A 21,509-nucleotide genomic window follows, 5' to 3' on the forward strand; every position below is an offset into this window, starting at 1 on the left:
TTACTTTACCAAATGTTTCAGACCTATGCTAACAAGTGACACTTGAGGGTGAGATGTGGAGGGGACTATTAGAATTTAAATTTTCTTTAATTTTAAGGCTGCACAGAGTTACAGTTTTTGGCTCCTCCAGGAAATTCAAACCTACCCCCACTCTCCACAAATTAAAACTGCAACCAAAAAAACCCAACAAACGCTTGAAATGCTAAAAGCTGGTGTCAAAGTAATTTTAAGTCATTTTTGTATGAGCTGCTGTCCTTAAAATATAGGAAGAACTCTGGAGACTTTGTGGATTTGCTTTCCTGAAGTGTCACAAAAAGAGAATTTAACACTGATATCATCTGAATGTATCCCTAATGTACTGGTGCTACTTGGCACAGAATACCTGAAGACATCATTTTCATTCTTTTCATCTTCCTTAACTGAAAACCTGCAGAGTTTATTGTTCAGTCCAGGCTCCAGCTGTGCAATGTCTGTGTTCTGGCATTGGACATCTTCTCTGCTGCTCCTCCACAAAGAGCTGCAGGTGAAACAGAAAACAAAACACAGGACTCGATTTCTGAGCAGAGCTGCTTCCTCCCAAACACATCTAGCTTTAGTGTCTAAAAGCTGGAAAAACACTTCCAGGAACCTGGGGAGCTGAACTACCTGATAGCTTCATGCTTCAGTTAACAGGCATAATGTCTGCAGGACTGTTTTCAGTGAGTTGTTCTTCCTTCGTGCTTGAGAAGTTGATCATTAAGGTTGTATATAAATGAACATTAAAAAGTGCTGCTTTACCAGGTCTTCAAGGTAATTTCTCTGCAAGAGTCTGGGAAGATGTTTCAAGTGCAGGAACACCGTGTTTACTAGTCATGGGAAATTGGCTGTTACTGCCTATAGCACAACAGGCCTTGTTATAGGTAATATGAAAGACTGCTCTTTCAAAGGTCACATAGGCAGTTCTAATCCATTTGCAGTTAGGACATATGCTAACAAACACTTCAGGGGAATTTTATCACAGTAATTGTGGAGAGACAGCCTGAAAGAACGCCAGGTATTCCTATGGAGTGGAGGTTAGCACTTAAAACCTGAACTAAAATAATTTTTCTTTACATTAAATACTCTAAATAAAAATTTGAAAGTGGTACTTAAAACCGAATCCTCACATTTCTTAAGAGGAAGGCTAAACAGAGGCTCAGTCTTGAGACTTATATTGTGAGAAGGAAAAGCTAATCAATGGCCAGGTTGGGATTAAGGTGAATTAAATGTAAGTGTATGTGTCTTTATTTTCCTTTTACAGCTGAGTGAGGTCTAGTCAATGCAATCAGTATAAGGAGCAGTTCAGATCACTCAGAAGTAGACTGCTATTGGCTGCTTGGCTGTGTTCTGAACTCCACTGCCTGCAACCAGATGCTTGCTTCAGTAGCATGCATGTAGGCTTTGCATTTATCTCCATGTTTGTTTATTTTTTGAGGAGTACTGTATCTTCAAAGCTCATTTCCTATATTAAATATACCATTGAAAGCATTGGTTTGCTTTGTGGAGAGGCTTTGGTACATAGGAATTAAATTCCCTTTAGAGGAGATTAAGCTGAAAGTCCTCCTCCAGGTGATTATTGTACATCTCCATTAGGAGCTAGAGCATGTTAGACTCTGAGCTAATGTTTTATGTTTTGGATGGTTTCATGTGGTGTATATGGAGATGACATTGAATCTAGGGACCAGGCTAAATATAATCCCAAGCACTATATTGTGTAGATGTAGAGAGCTCAGAGCTCAGTTATAAATACTGTGACGTATTGATCTTCTCATTATTAAATTATAGAATAAGCCATTGGCATTTAATACTTTAGGGAATGCCCTCTGATAGTAGACAAACACAGGACTAGCAAACTGTTGCACAAGACTTGCCTTCCAGGAGCAGCACTTCAAGTGGCTCCGCATACCTATGCGTGAATGACAGCATTGAGTCCTAGATATAGAACATCAATACCCTTTTTTTTTAGTCTTGAACAGAAAAGAAACTGTTCTTGAGTAGGAGCGGTCTTGTTAGGAGCTTGTTCTTTTGTTACTTTAACTGAATTCCTATTGATAATTTTTTTAATTTTACTGTCATGTAAGTATTGTAGAGAAGACAGTATTTTCTGTCCTTTGGAGTACTCCTATGAAACTGCATTGAGTAGAGGCTGCAAAATTGCAACCCCAGAATTTCTGAACTGATTTATGTTTACTGGAAGCTTTCTGTTTAGATTGTGGGGTTAAGAGTTAAACAAAAAACAATAGCGCAGTTATTTGCTTGACTAATTTCAATAGCTAAATTGATTTCAGGAAGTGTGAAAGCTAAATTGTTTTCTTGAGTAAATTGTCTACAAGACTGAGTTCTTGGCACTTGATGTTACTAAATCTCTTATTGCATATGAACATATAATAATGTGAACTGTTTGCTGAAATGTCTCCTAAATTTTCTGGTGGAATGGGGATCTGCTTACAGCAAGGCACAGGAGATGCTAATGTTGCAGCTCTTCTCTGAGGGTTTGGGGTTTGAGTCAGGGCTGCAGGGTATGTGGCTCTTTCCCTTGAGATTCTGGGCTCAGGCCTCCTCCTGATTTCTGAACTAAGCAGAGCTCAATTCAAGTGCAGTTTAGGACTGGGAAAGAAGAGATGCAACAAAACTGTTCTTCCCCTAAGCTGCATATACTTGTTTGTGTGGAAGCTTGGCAGTTTAGATGCATCACTGACAGTATTCCTGTTGCTGCCCACACATTTTTGTTTAATAGTTACCTTGCTGTGTCCCATCCACTGTAATAATAAATCTCAGGATTCAGTGCTTGATCTTCTGGGAATTTGGTATAGTTTTCAAGTGAGCTGTGCATGAATTGCATAGAACTGAGGAGAGAATTGCTTGTATTCAAAATAAGAGGCTGGCTTCTTCAGCTTTCATCTGTTGCACATGACATGTTTTGAACATCTTTGAAAACTGGCTGCAGCTGCTTTATGTGAAAGTGTGAGTTTGGGTTTTTTTTGTTTTCTTTTTCTTTTTTTTTTGTTCTTTCAATCCAAATTCACCACTTAGGTTTGACAGAAGGAGAATCCTAAGCTTTGCTTTTCAAAGCCCTTTAAGCCTGCTTGTTGACTATTAAGCCTCAGCCTTATAAGAGCAATTGATATGGTAGTGAAATTGGATGTGTCAAGGTCAAAACGCAATGATTAAAATGCAAGAAAAAAGGTGAGAAGTGAAAATTCTGTGGTTAAATCAGACAAAGATGCTTCCTGATACTGATTTGACAATGGGCAATAAAGCCCTTTGTTTTAAGGAAGGTCATTTCCCAAACAAGGCACAATGCTGCCCATGTGAAGGTTAGTATGAAGTGTTGCCAATAAGGAATCAGGCCACCAACTGTTGTCTAGCAGGTGATAAAAGGATATAAATATTAAGGGCAGATCTTTCTTTCTTGAATGCACATGTCTGCAGCTGTGTACAAAAGTGTGGTCCCAGCTTCTGGAAAGTAGTTTTCTGATCTGTGTGTTAGTTCCATTCTGGTCAATGTTTGCTACTACTGATATAGTTGTTTTGAAACTTGTCCAAATCATGTCTGTTTAATCTAACTTTAAACTTTCTTTCCAGTTTTAAGAAATGGGATGTGGCAGAACATTATTTGGAAGGAGGTAAATAAAACTGGGGATGGGAGCGACTGGAAGAAGGCATTCTAGAATTACTCTTGCTAAAATTCAGAGGCCTAGAATATACTATATGAGAATTCACTGTGACTTGGGGTGGGAGGGATCCTTTCTGTTGCGGTAGTGAAAATTGCCCTGAGCAAGGCACCTTTTTAATGATAATACTATGTTTTCATCCAGTGTTAATGAGCTGTTCCAAGTGGTTTTGTTTGAGCAGTTAATATGCTCCAGGGTGTAAACAGTGGTTTTGTTTTAGTCCACATCAGGAGGAGTAACTTTCACTGCAATGCTGTACCTCCCTTGAAAGTCTGAGACTTATTTTGCTACTTGTGCTGAAAAGCTCGGTAGTTTGAGGCTAATTAGTAAGCTGTGTACTCGAGTAAGGAACACAAGCCGCCTCAGGCACTCAGGACCTATGTTCTATAAAGCCCTTTTCCAGGACTTGGTGAGCCTTATTTCTAGAACTTGCTGAAAACCGTCAGGATGTATTGATCTAATCATGGCTTTTAATGCCTTTCTTAAGGATAAAATTAGCCCTGTTACCTAATAAATGAGGGTAAAGTACACTCTTTTGAAACCTTTGGGAAATGAGATCTGACTTGAGACCTAAAAGCAATCCTGCTGAATTGTTAAGCCATAATGGAAACCAAAGGTTGCCAGGAATTCTGATGGCTGATGCCTGTTTGTGTTTCTATGTCCATTTGTAGTGAGGACAGAATTCAAAGATATTTCGAGATGAGTCTGGAATCTGGTTTTCTCATACCCTTAAGCACATCTTCAACTGGCCTGTGTCTGAATCTGCATATTGTCCAGGCTTGTATTTAATGCTAGGGAGTAACAGTTCTGTATTCTCCACCTAGTTTGTTTTGAGGCAGACTTCCTATCTTTTTTGTGCTGAAGCTGATAGGGAATTAGTTTTCAGTAGGACCAGAGTAAGACTATTGAATCTGCCTGTTCAGACGTGGCATCTGTTCCAATTTTTATCAATTAATGTGTTAAAAATACTTCAAGGCCATTTCTGACTCTCAGCAGTGCACTGGTGCTAAGCATCCTAGTATTTATCTGGCAAGCATAGCTTACTGTTTTGAGAGTGCTACTTGGGCCTTCTTAAAATGTAAGTCCCATGCATGTGTGGCTTCTGTTGAAGGTGCTGGAAAATCTTAGGTCTTAGGTATTCCAGCAGTGAGGACTCTGGACATCTCAAGTGACAGGGGAGAACTGGCTGATACTAGTCACCTGTAGAGACAATACTGCTTGCTCGTGACTAGTACAAGGAGTGCATACGAAGAGTGCTAATGGAAAAGGATACTGATGACTGGGTGGGTAATATAGAGAAAGAATAGGAGAAACACTTGATACGTGGGGAGAGTAAAGTTTAAAGATAACTTTTATTAGGAAAAAGAAATCTTTCTGTAAGTTAAATAAGATTAAAGAAAAAACCCTCAAATCTGGATAATGGCATGATTATAGGAAAATGACTTTTACTAAATATTAGCTACAGATGCTCAAGCTTTGCAGTCGAGTATGTATTTTCCTGTAGAGAACCATTTACTTTGCATTCAGAAAAGGGAAGGCTTTGATACTTCCAGAGTTGCAGTGAAAAGTACTCTGACTTTTCGGAAGCACTCTCTAGGTGTTGTGTGCATGATGCTGTTCTTTTGACTGGGTGAAAGAAAATAACAAACTAACATTTCAGACAAGCAAACTCTTTGTTTTTCTTTTCCATGCTACTGTACTCCTGCCCCTGACTCAACAGGTAGCAGTAGGCGATATTGTGAAGGTCACCAATGGGCAACATCTTCCAGCAGATATGATCATTATATCTACCAGGTATCCTGAATGGGTGTGGAAATCACTTTGAGCTGAGGTGCAGAGGACTCAAAACTCTGTATTTGCTATTAATAAAACCAGGCATCAGATGGCATTAATTCTTCTCCACATCTGAATTCAAATTTCAAGAGTCAAAACAGTGCTTTGAGGCAATGATTCATGTATCACTGTAGATAGGTTCTTAAGGAAGAAGGCTTCTTTAAAGACTTAATAGTTATTGTGTACCTGTAATTCACAAATATATGGCTGAGTTTGTTGGAAGACTGAAGGTTACACAAGCTTCATGCATTCAGTTGTTCTGTACCTTTTGAGGATCCCTCCATTTAATTAAGGAAGTTTGAAGTTTTCTTCCTATTAATTCCACTTAGATTCTAGCATATTTTCATGCCTCTTTAAGAAAGATTTCTCTTTCAAATGGTAGTTGTAAAAGGTTATCCCAGCTGGCATTTACTAACTTGCCTGCAAGAGAGCTTTTGGGCTTAATCTGTTCAGTCCTTGTCGTTAATACAGTGCATGCATGATCTATCCCTAGCCTGGAAGCAACAGTAAACTGTTGAGTCCTGCTCAATTTGTGAAATATGGGATACCTTCCTTATTTATACCAATATACTGGCAAAAAAAAGCTTGCTCATGAGTTCCTGAAAGCAACTGAGTAGTACTTGGTTACTAATCTACAGTCTATGTTGAACAATTTGAGGCCAAATCAAGACCACTGTCTGCTTAGATGACTTTTAAATGAGAGAATAGCACAGTTCTTATTGAACATGCTTTAATGCAGTAGCCGAACCTTATGACACCTTGCTCTTCTCCATGATTTCTTTGCTCTTCATGATTTCCTTCTGCCCACATGGTTTTGAATAGTAACTGCTGGTTGTTGCTGTGGTCTCCAGGTTACGTTTCTCCTAGATGACCCACCCTTTAGGGAAACTTGTTTTCTATGCTGCTGTATTTCATGCCCCATCCTTTTTGTCTGTGCCATTTCTGGGAGATTTTATTTCTTTGAAAGCTGCGTGGGCAAACTCGGTCTCTTTGAACTGTCACCTGATTGAGGATGGAGGCATCTTCATTTCAATAGCATTGTGTTTTATAAAAACAAACTCGGTATTTTAAACATGCAGTTTGACACTTTGACATCAGTAACTTGCTGTTTCAGCATTGACGAATATTTGTTCTACTTGAGAAGTTCTCTAACACATGATAGTAAAAAACCTTCCGATTAATTTCCTAATTTGCATGGGTCAGCTTTTTGTTCTACATTATTCTACTAACCTGATGTCATTGATAATCATATAATAACTGGATAATTTAACCTAAAGTGTGTTGATTGGGGAGAAGCTTTACTTGAAGTAAATAGCTATTTCTATGCCAGTTCTTCTTTACAATTGGCATTATTCCAATGGTTCTTTTAAATGACAGTGCTAAGTGTCCTCAGTTCACCAGAAGGCTTTGCATGCTCTGAAAGGTGGGGTCTTTTGCTTGTATGTGTTAATTTTCTGATTGTCAGAGGTGAAGTAAACAGTTGTTTTTATCTTGACTTTTTTTTTTTTTGCCTCATAGAAGAAAGATTTCATCAAATGAATCTTACATAGAGAATAAATTTACATGATGGAAAAAATACTTGATCTTGTGGCCATGACCTTTTGTGTGTGCAGTTCAGGCAGAACTCAGTAGCAGAGAGCACACCCCTTCATCCAAGCGCATCCATATTCAGGCGTAGTTCTCTATGATGTGTATTTTCAGATGGTGTTTTCATTGTTATATGCCATGAGTATGGTTTTTGTCTTCTGCAGTGTTTTGAAGTGTATAGTAGAAACGTTTTAGCGCAGAAGTACATACAAAATTACTGAGTTTTAATATTGAAAATCTTATGCTCCTTACAGTGAACCACAAGCCATGTGCTATATTGAAACAGCTAATCTTGATGGGGAGACGAATCTTAAAATACGACAGGTAACGCAAACTGAATTTCACCTTTTTTTCCATTTAGGTATTTTAATATTAGCACAGAGAAGAGTCCAGATAGCATGACAACCATGCAAGTTCTCTCCTCTTTTTTAGTAGAAAAAGTCTATCTCTTGCCAGGTGGCTGTAAGCTGTCTTTTCAACAATACAAACCCAAGCAATTATGCTTCATGTGCAAGTGTAAGAAACTCATGTGGAGGAAACCTTATAAATCCATAAAAGCAAATCAAGCCGACCTTGGCAGTGTTCTGTTGAAGGTCCAGTGAAGTGCTGTATTAGAAAAACAACCAGCTGTGCTTGTGGTGAGGGCTGTAGTTTCTGTTGTTACAAGTGCCAATCTGTCTGTTTCTGCCTCTGGAGTGCTTGAAAGGACCTTTTTTATGTTTAATTGCTTCTCTCTTTGTGGTAAGTAGTGGAATGTATTTGTTTTTCTAGCTTTGTTGAAGAAATACTGTTTGTAGTGTTTATAAACAGTTCAGGATCTCTTTTTTCAGTACAAAAAAAATTGTATAAAGATTTCAAAATACAGGTTATTTTGCTTCTAAAAAGCTGTGTGTTTTCTGCTTGTTTACTACCTCTGTAGAAATGTGATTTACTGTTCTGGATCAGATCTTGATCAGTTCCTGTCAGGTTTTATTTACTTTAGGGCACATGCTTAAAATACAAAAATAAGGTGGTGGAGCCTTTTAGGCCTTGCTCTGGTTTGTTGTGCTCCAGTCATAATCTGGCAGGAGGAGCACTAAATGGTTCACTTACCCAAATGGAGGTGTCCATGGACAGATGAAGAGCAATGGAGTGCTGCACATGCACTCCGGAGTACAAATATATTAGGTTACAGCTGATTAACCTTGAGTATGATCAGAGCATGATGGCTGCAGTGATCCAAGAGAGATGACAGTAAGGAGTGACTGTATTTTAGCAGCATATTTTAACACATCAGTGAAGCTATATTTTGAGAGAAAAGCCAGGCTTGTTTATACTGCTTGTCTCCTACTTCCTCCTGCACATGGGCAACTTCGTGCTTTGTGGATGGAATTTGTGGATGGTTAGAGTGATCATGTAAGTAATATAACTCTTCTGTAGAAGGATTTAAACCACTCATATATAAGCAGGATCATATGTGCCCATAATGAATCTTTCTTGCAGGAAAGAGTCATTCAATATCCATTAAAAAGACAAAACAGCAAATTCCTCACAAAATGCAACTAAAATCCCCATCAATAAACCTGACAGAAAACCACACGTTGAATTATATTTGGCACCTTAGATGTTGGGGAAAAAAGCACCATTTTGCTAGGATGCCTTTTAGTAACAGTTTTTGACAAGAATCTCCTTTGCATTGGTTTCTGCAGGGGTTGTCTCTAACTGCTAGTCTCCAGTCAAGAGAAGAATTGATGAAAGTATCTGGAAGGATAGAATGTGAAGGACCCAACCGTCATCTTTATGACTTCATTGGAAACTTGCGCTTAGATGGTCAAAGGTATTGGCTTGATAACAAAGCCACAAATTCGTTTGACTGGGATAAATTCTTCCTGTGTGCTTTTGGTCTGCAACACTGAGCACATGCATGTTTGGTCTTACCTCTTACGGGGAAGAGGGTAATTATTAAGTTGTTAATCAGACAGTATGCCAGCATAAGGTAACATAGGTCTGTCTTCCTATAGCGTCTTCTGCTTGTTATGCGTGAGCTGGTTTCTTTGGAAACATAGTGGAGTTATTTTAATCAAAAGCAACATCTAAAGAGAAGGAAGAGTTGGGCAAACGTTTGGGGTTTTTAGAACATTCTTGTTACAGGAGATATGCAGAGAAATGGGAAGCCTTTCCCTTCCAGCTAGAGCCAAAGGCTACACCAAGTTCAGTTCTATACAGAAAACTGATCCCAGAATGTGCAGTCTTTATCAGTCAGTTTGATCTGTTGTAACTCTTGAAAGAAAATAGCTTAGTTTTAGTACTTGAATTCATAGAACTTGAAAGGTCAGTAGGGAAAATACAGGTTTTCCTGCCCAAAACCTGTATTCCTTGGGCAACTTGGCTGAATAGTGGCAGATGCAAGAATAGCAGATCACATGCATGTCTCTTGAAAATCACATGGGTAATAGAGTTTTCCTGAAATGCTTGTTTAATGGTGTATGTGAGGCTGTAGTGTGCTTGGCATAGGTGGTCTCCTTGCAAGTGTGATGCTTTGCTGTCCTTGTTTGTGAGAGAGAACATGTTACCCAAGGTAAAATGCAGGATATGCTTATGGCTGCCAGAAGTTCTCAAGTTTTGGGTGACTAGAACAGGTCCCTTTTATCACTTTCACCATCCTGTGCTTTAGCAGGAATTAGACTTACACAGGCTTCATTGCTCTCCTGAGTTGTGTGGGCAATGTAAGCTGATCTATATTGCTTTCCTCCTTTTGTGGTATGTGGGTGTGTTGTTTTGGTTGTCTTTGTGGGAGGAGTGAGGCTGAAAGAATTACTTTCCTAAAGCGTTACGGAGAGTTGAAAGATATACATACTTCTTGCTTTGCAGCCCAGTTCCTGTTGGTCCAGACCAGATCTTGTTAAGAGGTGCACAGCTGAGAAACACTCAATGGGTCTTGGGCATTGTTGTGTATACAGGACATGATACAAAACTAATGCAGGTAAAGTTTTTAAGGAGATCTAAAATATGTTCTGATGGAAGCTGGTTATCCTTGTATTGTACTTGTCTTTTGGACTTGATTTTGTAAATGGCTTGACTCATGATAGCTGTTCAAGACCTGGAGGCATTGAGGAATACAAAGATAGTGTTATACTTGAGGTTGCATGTGCACATGTGTAAACACTTACTGAAGTGGGTCTCAAAATACTTCAGTGTCTAAGTAAAGCTAATTGTATTTTAACTTACCTGGTAGATGGACAACATTTAAAACTGAGGCTTAACAGCTGAGAAGATGGTTATGACCAACTACACTTTTAGCACTTGGAAATACTTAAGTTAAGACTTTAGTGTCTGCATTGCCTTAATGGCAGAACTACCTAGAGGGACCAGAAACGTGTTGCTCACTTCTACTGGCCACCAGTGGGATAGACAGCCAAATGAGCATACGAGGTTTCTAGAACTGAAGGTTCTATTTCTTAGATCTCCTGTCAGTTTTAGAGTCATTAAAGAGTACTGGCACCTTTTACTAGTTTGTTGAGCTTTGCATACCATATTGAACTAAGGAGAGCTTAAGTAGCAAGTTCTATAATGGACTCTAAAAATAAAAGACTGAGTTGGCCTTGTCAATTTTCTTGTATAAGCCATTGCCAGACTAATTTTTTTCCTTTTTCTTTTCTTTCTGAACTGTTCAGAATTCAACCAAAGCACCTCTGAAGAGATCAAATGTGGAGAAAGTAACCAACATGCAGATCTTGGTTTTGTTCTGTATTCTTCTGGTTATGGCCCTTGTGAGTTCTGTAGGTGCCTTATTATGGAACAGAACACACGGCGAAGTTGTCTGGTACCTTGGCTCCAACAGTGAGTATGCAGGCAGTGTACTAGGGATGTATCAGACTCTAGGCCAGGCTCTTAGCTTTGCTAAATGAGTGCATGGAGTAAGAAGCAGTCAGTCACTAACTTTTTGATGGCCCAGTATTTTTTTCTGTTTTGAGTTTGGGCTGGCATAAGGGAGCTTGCAAGTGAGGCTTCTGTTAATAAAACCTTGTAAAGGTTAGGTAAATATCACTGGGCTACCACACAGGAAGCAGGGCAGAAACAGAAGAGGGGCAAGAGTTATTCTTGAATGTTCAGTATTCAAGTTCTTTTAGCTCTGTGGAGATGCCACGTATGAATTTGTTTTCAGAGTAGGCCATATACTGCTGCCTTATGTATTGTGTCTGTACCTCACTACAGGGTAGCAGGTATTGGTCTGGTGATACTGACTTCAACTTTATGGAAGCAAAGGATTTCTCTAGCTGTTTTTTGGGTTTTTTTGAGTCAGAAATGCTGATCAACTCTTAAAATGCTAGCTGCCATGATTTTTTTATTTATTGGATAATATTTCAGGCATTTTGGCTTATAACTTCTGTTCTTTTGTAATGAGCTCCAATCTTTTAACATGCTTATTGAAATGTCTTATTTTATTTCATTCCATTCGTACTTCTTGAATTTATTCTTTCAGATATCCAGGATGGGCCTTATGCAAACACTAAAGGATGAAATAAATTGTGTTGTAGACTTCTGACTTGAGGGGGTTACATTAACTAGCTATAAAATTCTGTTGTAGCAAACATCTTGAGATGCAGATCTGGAAACAATTCTTGCAAACTGCAAGTGGTTTTTCTGATGGTGATTGCAAAGCAGATGACAAAGGGTGTCTTCTGCAGTTGAAGAACTGTAATTGTGATAGTAATGGAAAGAAAACTCATAGGAGGAGCCTAGAAGTGCCTCATTTGGCTCTGGTTTTCAGTAGTTGTATTCAAGTAGCAGTATCAGCAAATTTTGCAGTTTCTTTCCTCTCTCTGCCTCTCCCTTGCTTTTTAATGAGGAAATTTAAGTTTGTCTTACAATGAGGGAAGTAACACTGGAAAAGGTGAATGGGACAAACTCTTGAACTTGTACTAATATAAAATGTATAACCTGTAATAAGCTAGGATGACATGGTGTATATAAATGCTTTTTCTGCAGATTGACAGACCACACTATTGTTACCACTTCTGTGTCTGCCACTCACAGAAAAGATGCTTTTTCAGGCTAGGCAGGCAGGTCTTAAGTTTTTAAATATCTAATATCTGCGAAGATGGTATTGGATAAACATTTTTGAATATAAAGTATGCTTCTGCTTTCTGTAAACTGACCAAAGATATGGAGTTCATGGTACTCACATTTGGAGATGCCTGGGTCCAGACTTCAAGTCTTACTCTGATCTCAATAGACTTCAGCAATTTCCTTTTGGCTTCTGTCTCCTAATTTGTTCCCCTGCCTCAATAACTTGCTTGTAATGCTGAAAACACCTTAAATGATGACCTGTGAGCCCATTGTGCTGGGTGCTCTGCCTGCTGTCTTGAAGTGCTTCCCTAAGCTTCAAGAAAAGTGAAGAACAGACAGATGGGGAGACACTGGATGTAAAGAGAGACTGCAGCAGTACCATATACAAGAGCCTTCATCCTGTGTCTTTGCTGAGCCTTGTCCATTCCTGTGTGCTGTCTATGAATGCTTCCCCTTCCTTTTTGGACCAGTTGTGCTGGCGAATTGATTTGGGCAACTTGCCCAGCATTGTCATGATTAATAACAGCTCTTCTGCCCAAGCAGGATGCCTTAGTTCATTTAGTAGGTATCTGTTTTAAGTCAACTTGTTTTCTTAGATTTTGTTAGTATAACTTCAATTCTGCCAATGCTGGCAGATATTAGAACAAATTTTAGTATTTCTTTTCTGTTTTCTAACTCCACTGAGACAGGTAGGTACTTTGCGATTGGTAAAGTTATATTACTAGTGATATTGGCTCTTAATTGGGGCAGCTGACACATCAGCTCTCTAAGTTTGGGTTAGTGTGGAACATCATACTTGTCACCATCTGTTTAGCAAAAACTGTTCAGAAAGTGTTCTGTTCTCTAATATATAGCGTCACCAATCCTGCCCTTCATTCACCTAGCATAATACACTGTGTATCCACGTATGTGTTCTGTGGGTGTTTTTTTTATATATATATATATATATATATGTACTTCTGTATATGTTTTATATATATATATGTATTTCTGAAATCAATATTAAGAAGTCCCTTATATGAGGCATCAACACACTTGCTGATTATTTTAGCACTACTAAATATGATTAGGCCAGCCACAGAAAGATGATTGCCCGTGTACTGTACCACTCAGACTTCCACGTTCTGTCTGCTGATGTCTCATGTCTTTTGGTCCACAGAAATGCTGTCTGTCAACTTTGGATACAATCTGCTGACATTTATAATCTTGTACAACAACCTTATTCCAATCAGTCTTCTGGTGACATTAGAAGTTGTTAAGTTTACTCAGGCTCTTTTTATAAATTGGGTAAGTAACAAGAATAAATGTATTAATGTCAGTTCTGGAAAGTGACATTAAAAAAACCCCAACAAACCAGCAAAAACCGAAAAAAACCCAAACCAACCTATCCTGAGATCTTTACCAGATTTTCTCATGTCTTTTCTGATGCAGCTTCTGGGAAAGGCAGGGAGAAGTTCAGAAGTCTTATTCTCTGTTAGTTCGGTGTTCCACAGGAGAATAAAAGACTTAGTTGAGAAAGAGTCCCTATGCAAATGATCACTTTTGTATGTTTTGGCCTTTCAGGATGGGAAGGAAGGCTTAGCACTCTGCTTGAAGGTTGTCTGTCAGCTTACTCATTTTCAGTAATCATCTTTTGAAAATTCCTCAGTACTGTTACAGCTTCTCTCGGCTACGGCAGAGGAAAAGCCCAAATTTCTTGGGGGTGATACCTCTGTTCACTCAAGCTTTGACTTCAAATTGTTTGTCTTTAGTTGTGGGCCAAAAATACTGTAGTGATGTCTCTTAATTTGAACAAACCCAGGGAATTTGCCCTGCCTAATCACAGGTCTTTAGTTACAGCAAGGCAATTTAGCCACATCCATGATTGAAGAAACAAATTTAAGTGACTCTAAAATCAACTCCTATTGCTACATTTAATTGGGAAGGTTAGCAAAACAGCCACTACGTGAACTGAAGCAATTTCTCAGATAAGCTAGTAAGTATCTCCAATATATTATAAGCAGTTCAGACATGTTAGACCTTATTTTCTTGTATTTTAGAAGAACCAGTACAACTTCACTATGATTAGCATGGCTAATGCCTGTTGGAACTTCTTCCAGCTGTACTAAAATCTTAAACTAGAGATGCAATGAAGGTTATAATTGCCTATTATTGAATCTGGCTTTTCTCATGTACATCTAGTATGGAGGTGCGTTTTGTAAAGGAGGCACCCATATTCAGTCTGGGATGAGTGTTTTACTCTGCATACCATAGGTCTAATTTTGCTCTCATTTCAGGACATAGATATGTATTATCCTGAAACAGATACTCCTGCAATGGCCAGAACCTCAAATCTTAATGAGGAACTTGGACAGGTAAAACAACATTTTCTCAAGTGTCATGTCTGTGGTATGTCCTGGGAAGATGGAAGGTATGAGAGCACGCTGTACAAATCTGCTTTGTTCTGTTGCTCTGTGGCTCAAGTTAACGGGACATCTTTACTTTCATTAATTCAAGTCCTACAAGTAAACTAATGAGATCACAGGATAAAATTCGACATCATGTAGACTGTCTTAAGCCTGGGAATTGAATCTGCTTACTTTGTGAAGCTAGTAAGCTCCAAATTATGGTTTGGTTTTTTTGGTTTTTTTTGTTCTTTTATTTTCCAAAATAAACCATATTATGTGGCACATTGCATATTGTTGGCATATGTTGTTTTCAGAAATGGGTTACTAGAGATTCCATATAACTAGACCGAAATTTTGGGTTCATTAACTGAATTACTTGTTCGAAGGTGCATTTTAACATTTCTTATATACTAGAGTTATTAATGCTGAAAGTTCCTCAGATGTTTGGGTATCCGCTTTGACTTCTGACTTGCACAGGCTGTTTCCAATGCTGTAATAAGAGGCACTGTAGTGAAAAGCTGAAAGATCATTTCAATAACAGCATAGTTCAGCATCTTGAACTGAATTGCAAATATTGAGGAAAAGCTTTTTGCAAATCTAGGCAAAATATTCTGGTCTTTAAATTGTGAACTCCTATATTGGCTGTACTTCTATCCTTTCCTACCTGTTGGTTCAAAATCTTACATGGTGCAGAGATAAAACAGCGTGGAATTTACCTTGCAGGTAACTTTAGTTTGTTGTGGCCTGTTGAAAGTGGGAATCTTAAGTCTGTTAATGCTTCAGAAAGTCGTTTTGCTTGGGTAGGTTATTTCCAACTTTTTGCTAAAAGTCACTGGTTTCCATTAAGGGAATACTAGCTTGGGCAGCGCTGACAGTGGCTGTGCATCTTGCACTTCGGGATTGCTCATGACCAGTTTTTTTGCCTGCAGATTACCACTTAAATTTACTCCAGGCTGTTCTTTGCACAATATTGTTGATGGACAGAAATTCCCAAATAAATTTGGTGTTCTTTGGAACACTGAATTTCTTTGTCAAAGAATCATTGGAATTTAACACACCAACCTCTAAGTATCTTTGTTTTAATTTCCAGTCATGCTCTTTGATGATAATACAGTTCAGAAATTTGGTGACTGTTCAGCTAGCACAAGCAAGTGCATCTGTTTAGACCACACAAGAGTCTTGGCAATTGTTAACTACTATTTGAGCCTTTTTGAATTAAGAGACAAAGAAGAAACAATGCCATTAAAAACCTCTACTGGTTATTTTCCTATAGCTTTGGTAGGACAAACCAAGTTGTAGTAATCCTGCACAGGCCAGTGCTGTGACACATGATCCATATGTCTTACAGAACTTTCTTGAAACTGTTTTCCACTCTGAGTTTTGTTACATTGCAAGTTGTAAGTTGGATTTATTTTTTTTTTTCATTATTTTTTTCCAGGTAAAATACCTGTTTTCTGATAAAACGGGTACTCTAACATGCAACATCATGAACTTCAAGAAATGTAGTATTGCTGGAGTAACATATGGGTAGGTATGACTCTTACGAACTCATTAGCGTAGTGTGTTCTTACTAACAGTCCATACTTTTGTATCGGAACAGCATTATTATGCTATGTTCTTCAGTTGATAGTGGTCTCAGTTGATAGGTTTCATTTTCATGTCCTGCAACTTAAATTATGGGATGCAAACCTGGGGAGTACTTTACATGAAGTGAAGATGACTTGCTTTCTAACATCTGATCATGATGTAAACTAAACTAGAAGTGCTAAATCATCTGACTCTTTCAGAGAGAAGATGATGCAGCCAATGGATAGGAATTGTCAGCCATGTTTCTGTGACTTCAAGTGAAACAGGATTTTATTACAACTGTAATTGTAGTTGTAGAGTTTAATATTCCTTGCACAGGAGGGATACTTGCTCCTTTTGTTCTGCTTTTGTCAAAAGGATCCATTTGAGTAGTCATGCCAGCATTACATTTTGAGTCTTGAATACTAAATCTTTGTTTCTGCTTAGTTTTAAAAGGGCAGTCTTAAGAAATCTGTGCAAATTAATGTTTGAGTTTCATGGTAGTTAAATTAGATACCCCAAAAGGTAGAAAACTTGATTCAAATGTATGTGCAGCTGAACCCATGGTTCCAGTATATGATTGTGTGATGATGCATTGATCTTTGCCTTCTACCTATTTTTTGGTTTGCAGAGTGTAATAAATGTTGTTTTTTATCTTTTTCTACCACTCAGTCACTTTCCTGAGCTGGAAAGAGAGCGTTCATCAGAAGACTTCAGGTAAATATATTCCAAGATGTTTATGTTCTGTATAGCAGAGAGGGAACAATCTATATAAAGACTACTTTCCAATTTGGGATTGGAAGAAGCCCAAAGCAGCAATGTGTTTGAGTAAAATGCTCTTTCAGCAGGAGCCTAATGCCAAGCTGGTGGGTGGTGATGGATCTTCTGCTTAGAGAGATAGTGGGTGAAGTGGGGTGAGGGGTAGTCAGTGGCTGGTGTGGCTTTGATGTGTACCAGTGCAGTGCTTATTTATAATTGTAGACAACAAAGTTACAAGCCAACAGTATCTTTCTTTGCAGTAACCTTACATGTAGCTAGAGACTTGATATTACTGTGCAATCACTAAGCTCAAACCTGACAAGAAGAAAAGGAACATTATACTATGTTTTCATGATTAAACTGGAAAAAGGGCTTGATATGGAGATGTCTCATGGCAAAAGAATCCCACTCCTCTTTATTCAGAGATTTCTTGAATACAGGTGATGGGTCTGTTCAATTCTACAAAAAGCAGATGAAACCTAGAAGAACTATACAGGTATTTCTGTAGCGTGTTCGGATTAACAGGAAGCTATGGAAGAGCTAGGGAGGGTTGATGTGACTTTGAATGGCAAGTATAGCTAAAAACTGAGTTCCCACACTAGAAACAGGTAGACTCTAAATGCTGTTATAAGGTCACTTTCTGATGAACTGAGTTAGGCTTCTCCACTGGTGCTCCTTACTTCTATGATCACCTTTTAGGAAGGTGATCTGGTAGGTTGCTACTTCTGCTGAGGTGTAATTTCTGTGGATGCCTTTCTTATCTTCCAATATATTGCCATTTCCTTCATTGCCATCTTTTCTCTCCTAGTGCTCTTCTTTTCTAGTCAGTTCTGTGTAAGAGTTTCTTCCAGGTACTAACCTGGAATACTCAAGGTTAAAATCTTCCAGGGATCAACTTGAAGCTGAACTCACTAAATAGAGGGGGAGTTTAGGGGTATTGATCTTTGATCTATTTTAAAGTAAGTCACCTTGAAACTGATTTATTTCAAGTACACTTAGAAGCTGTTTGTGCTACATCTGTCCCTAGGAGTTGTGTTGACACTTGAGTCTTCTTAAATACTCTTTCAGGCACAGCCATTTTGGGTTTATTGCTGGTGTTCTGAAGAAATTGTTGTTAATTGTCAACACTTTGCACTACTCATATGATCTTTTCACAATACTTGCAATGACAGTGGAATCTCACTTTGGTTTTGCTACCTAACAAAATGAAAATGTAGTAAGATAGGAAATGTTGCTACTTACATTTGCACATGATTGTCTTGCTCTGCAGCCAGCTACCTCCTCCTACCAGTGAATCATGTGAATTTGATGACCCAAGACTGCTGCAAAACATTGAAAATGACCATGTAAGTCTAATCTTTGGATATCACGTCTTTTAAATACCCTATTCTAGGTCTCCATGGGATTAAATGCTGAACGAATCTATTTGTGTGTTCAAGTTTGCTCTATGGGTGTGTCATGCAAGTGCAGAGGGGGTAGAAAGGAAACAAAATTGTTCCTTTCAATGCCTTTCTGCCCACTTGTCTTAATACTGAATTAAACAGTGGTGTTGGTATGGATACCAGCAAGCTATAAAACAGCCTCATAGATACTGGTGTATTTGGAAGATAATATCTTGTAGCAAATAATGGTAGATAGGTTTTCTTTAGAAGAATTACAATATTTAGAGTGTTCAAACACCCGTACATAGCATTTTTTAAAATAATTTAGAGCATTGCATGGTGGCTCTCATGTGAGAGTTGCTTGCTAGTGTTGGGAATTGCAATTGTGTAAAGGATGTTGGAGGTAGGACTTAATTGCAACTTTAAGTTTATCCTGAGACTTGGTGATTAGTGATCGTAGCCACACTGGCTGTGTCCTGAAGGGACCTAGTCCTTGGGAGAGAGACAGTGCATTGCTTGTTTGGAAACCACACAGCTGTGAAATGTCTGACTAGACAATTCGAGTCACTTGCAAAATAACATGACCCTTCCCTTCTGCAGAAACTGCCTTGCAGGAGGGGATCAGGGCACTGGCAAGCACAAACAATTAGCCAATTGCTCTCCTTAGACAGTAGAACTTCTGTAACTGGGCTGGTTTAGTATGAGTATCTACAACTGTTACAACATCCTGTTTGTAGCAAAGCTTTTGCTTTCTGTTTTTGCTTTACAATACTTAAGAACCTGAAATTGAAGCATGGTGTAAATGCCTGAAGGAGTATTTAATTGCTTTGTGTGGCACTACGTTTTCCTCAGGGTGATAGAGCCTGAAGATGGCTCCTGTACTCTAGCTTTCAGAAGGGTATCCCTCCCCAGACAATGTGCTGGTTTCCAGTGTGGCTTTTGTAATTGCCTGCACTGGAAGGACTTCCCACTGGACTTAACTTGCAGCCAAGATTTAGGTTGCCTTCTCTTCAGTTGTTCTGTTCATGTATGGCTACTCATTCTGAGTGGAAGGTTATTAGCTTAGGTGTAGTCTGCAGGTGAAGTGTTTGAGCTCTTTTTTGCAGGCTGTTGCTTTAGGCACCTATACAGAGCTGTGCTTTGGTTCTTACTAGACTCGGCAGAAGGCACTTATATCAAATGGGCTGTGATATGGAGTTTCTCATATAGCTTTGAGATGGCCCCTTAACTTTGGGCTATCTCTAGGACTTTGATCCTCTCTGTCTAGAGCTTCTCCTTTGGGAAATAGATAGCTGTTGTAGCAGGCAAATAAAGGATTTTAGTAGCTTCCTTAGGTGTCACTTAACCTAGACAGCTCAGAAGTCTTTGTTCTTTACATGTTGAACCCTTATGTATCAAGTTTACTTTTGGCTGGCGACTTGAGTACATAAATACTGTTGTCATTGCACAGCTGACTATTAGGCTGAGCACACTGTGTGAACTCATCCCTCAGATATTTGGTGGGGAAACTTCTGGCTGATAAGACTTAAGGGGGTATTTTGTGTAGGCTGAAGATATCTTTCAGAGCTGGACTGTACTGGAGGGGTGGATGCCACCCACAGACAGGTGGTGATGTAGCTCAAGCCATTAGATTGTAAGGATTATGTGTGACAGTTTGCTTAGAAAGTTAGGGTCTTTTTGTCAAACTGCATCAGGGAGATGAAGGCTGGATTCCAGGGTAATGGAGGAGGAAACAGTCACATATTTCTAGCTTTTTGCATTTTAGCTGTTAAGGTGTATAAAACTGTTTCCTTCTACCTTAGTGCTTTAGTTTTCATAGCTAGGAAATAGCTGCAGATGCCATCTGCATGTCTGACTATCTCCATTCATTTAATGAACTGAGGTGATAAAAGTGTTCCATCACAAACTGCCTTATGGTGTTAGATGGTGCAGTCCTCACATAAGCAATGAATTCACTTCAAACACTCGCCCTTTTGCAGCTGAAGCTGTCAATATGATCTCTCACGAATACTCAGTAAGCGCTCATTGCTCTGGTCTTGAAGATGTTGTGGTTTTTTTCAGTTTAGTTGCAAGTGTTAGTTTAGAGTTGTCTCGGTGCCAAGTAATTCTCTTTCCAGGTTGAAAATAAAAAATCATGTACTTGTTCTCATGAGACTGACTTCCATCTGCTAGGAAGATTGCTAGCATCCTGCATCACCTAAATTTCATAGCTCTTCTGGGCCACTGGTGTGTAAGGACTGAATGATGGCCAAGTCTACACTTGAGTAACAGTCCAAGAATTATTGCCCCATAGGAAATGTTCCAAGGAAAAATAAGCTGTCTTGAAAACGTGGATGTTTCTCTGTGATTTTAATGTGGAAGAAAGTACCTAGATTTGTCTGTCTGTGCTTTTTCTCTGTAACAGCTTCTGGTGGATGAACTGTGCAGCTGCACCGGGAGTGTGATCACTGGCTTGTTTCTGTAGGGAAAATGGCGTAAACCCTTTTATTAGAATAAGAGGTCAGTTATTCCCAAAGACTTAAAAGAATATTTGATGGTCTTAGGTTGGTGCTTGCGTATTGCAAATGTGCTGTGAATAAACTCAGCACAGAGATGCAAGCCTGTTTGGTGTGGGGTTATTTTTTTTCCCTGATGAGTGCAAGGAAAGGGAGGTCAAGAAGTGAAAGGATTTGAATCTCATTGAAGGCTCCTCTGTCTCCCTGGATTATCTCTGAACTTCCTCTGCTAATTCCAGTTTTATAAGAACTTTTTTCTGTGGCCCCCAAATTACCACTTGGGTAAGAAGCAGCAAGCACGTGGTATAGCTGCAGATGCATGAATTGGTTCAGCATGTGTGATGAGTGGTTTAGCAGGTGGCCAGGCAGAACAGATAGCTGTTGTGCTTGTGTTGAGGTTTCACCTCAGTGAAAGCGATCATTTTGGATCTCTCTAATGTGTCCACTTATTTTTGCGACATGTATCATCAGCTGATTCTTAATTCCTTAGGAAGGCAGAACCAGAAAAGTGTAGCGCTGGTATCTGGGGTGAAAACTGGAATTTAAAATACAGTAGGGGTAAAGGACCTAGGGTGGTGAGAACCTCTGGGAGGCTTTACTTCAGAAAAATAAGTTTCCTAAAGACTGTCCAAACATTCTGTTTAACAACTTACAATTAAATTGGTACAGCTTCATAAGAAACACTTGTCACTCTTCTGCTTTCGCCCTTAGTGTGCATGGGACTTTGATGCTTTTCTTTCTCTCACGTACAAGGCAGTA

At 39.0% G+C, this 21,509-nt stretch overlaps 1 protein-coding gene across 3 annotated transcripts in view; it reads left to right on the top strand.

Moving 5' to 3' along the window:
* The window catches only part of ATP8A2 (ATPase phospholipid transporting 8A2), a 308,301-nt gene that overhangs the window by 39,016 nt on the left and 247,776 nt on the right, over window positions 1-21,509 (top strand). For all 3 annotated transcript variants that reach the window (XM_065678510.1, XM_065678508.1, XM_065678509.1), the window contains 11 exons: window positions 3,604-3,644; window positions 5,413-5,486; window positions 7,367-7,436; window positions 8,801-8,928; window positions 9,963-10,074; window positions 10,766-10,931; window positions 13,321-13,448; window positions 14,438-14,515; window positions 15,987-16,075; window positions 16,787-16,831; window positions 18,144-18,219. In XM_065678510.1, the coding sequence (XP_065534582.1) occupies window positions 3,604-3,644; window positions 5,413-5,486; window positions 7,367-7,436; window positions 8,801-8,928; window positions 9,963-10,074; window positions 10,766-10,931; window positions 13,321-13,448; window positions 14,438-14,515; window positions 15,987-16,075; window positions 16,787-16,831; window positions 18,144-18,219 (1,007 nt within the window). The remainder of the gene's footprint in view (window positions 1-3,603; window positions 3,645-5,412; window positions 5,487-7,366; window positions 7,437-8,800; window positions 8,929-9,962; window positions 10,075-10,765; window positions 10,932-13,320; window positions 13,449-14,437; window positions 14,516-15,986; window positions 16,076-16,786; window positions 16,832-18,143; window positions 18,220-21,509) is intronic.

This window comes from Lathamus discolor, chromosome 4 (assembly GCF_037157495.1).
Source record: "Lathamus discolor isolate bLatDis1 chromosome 4, bLatDis1.hap1, whole genome shotgun sequence".
Classification (NCBI taxonomy): Eukaryota; Metazoa; Chordata; class Aves; order Psittaciformes; family Psittacidae; genus Lathamus; species Lathamus discolor.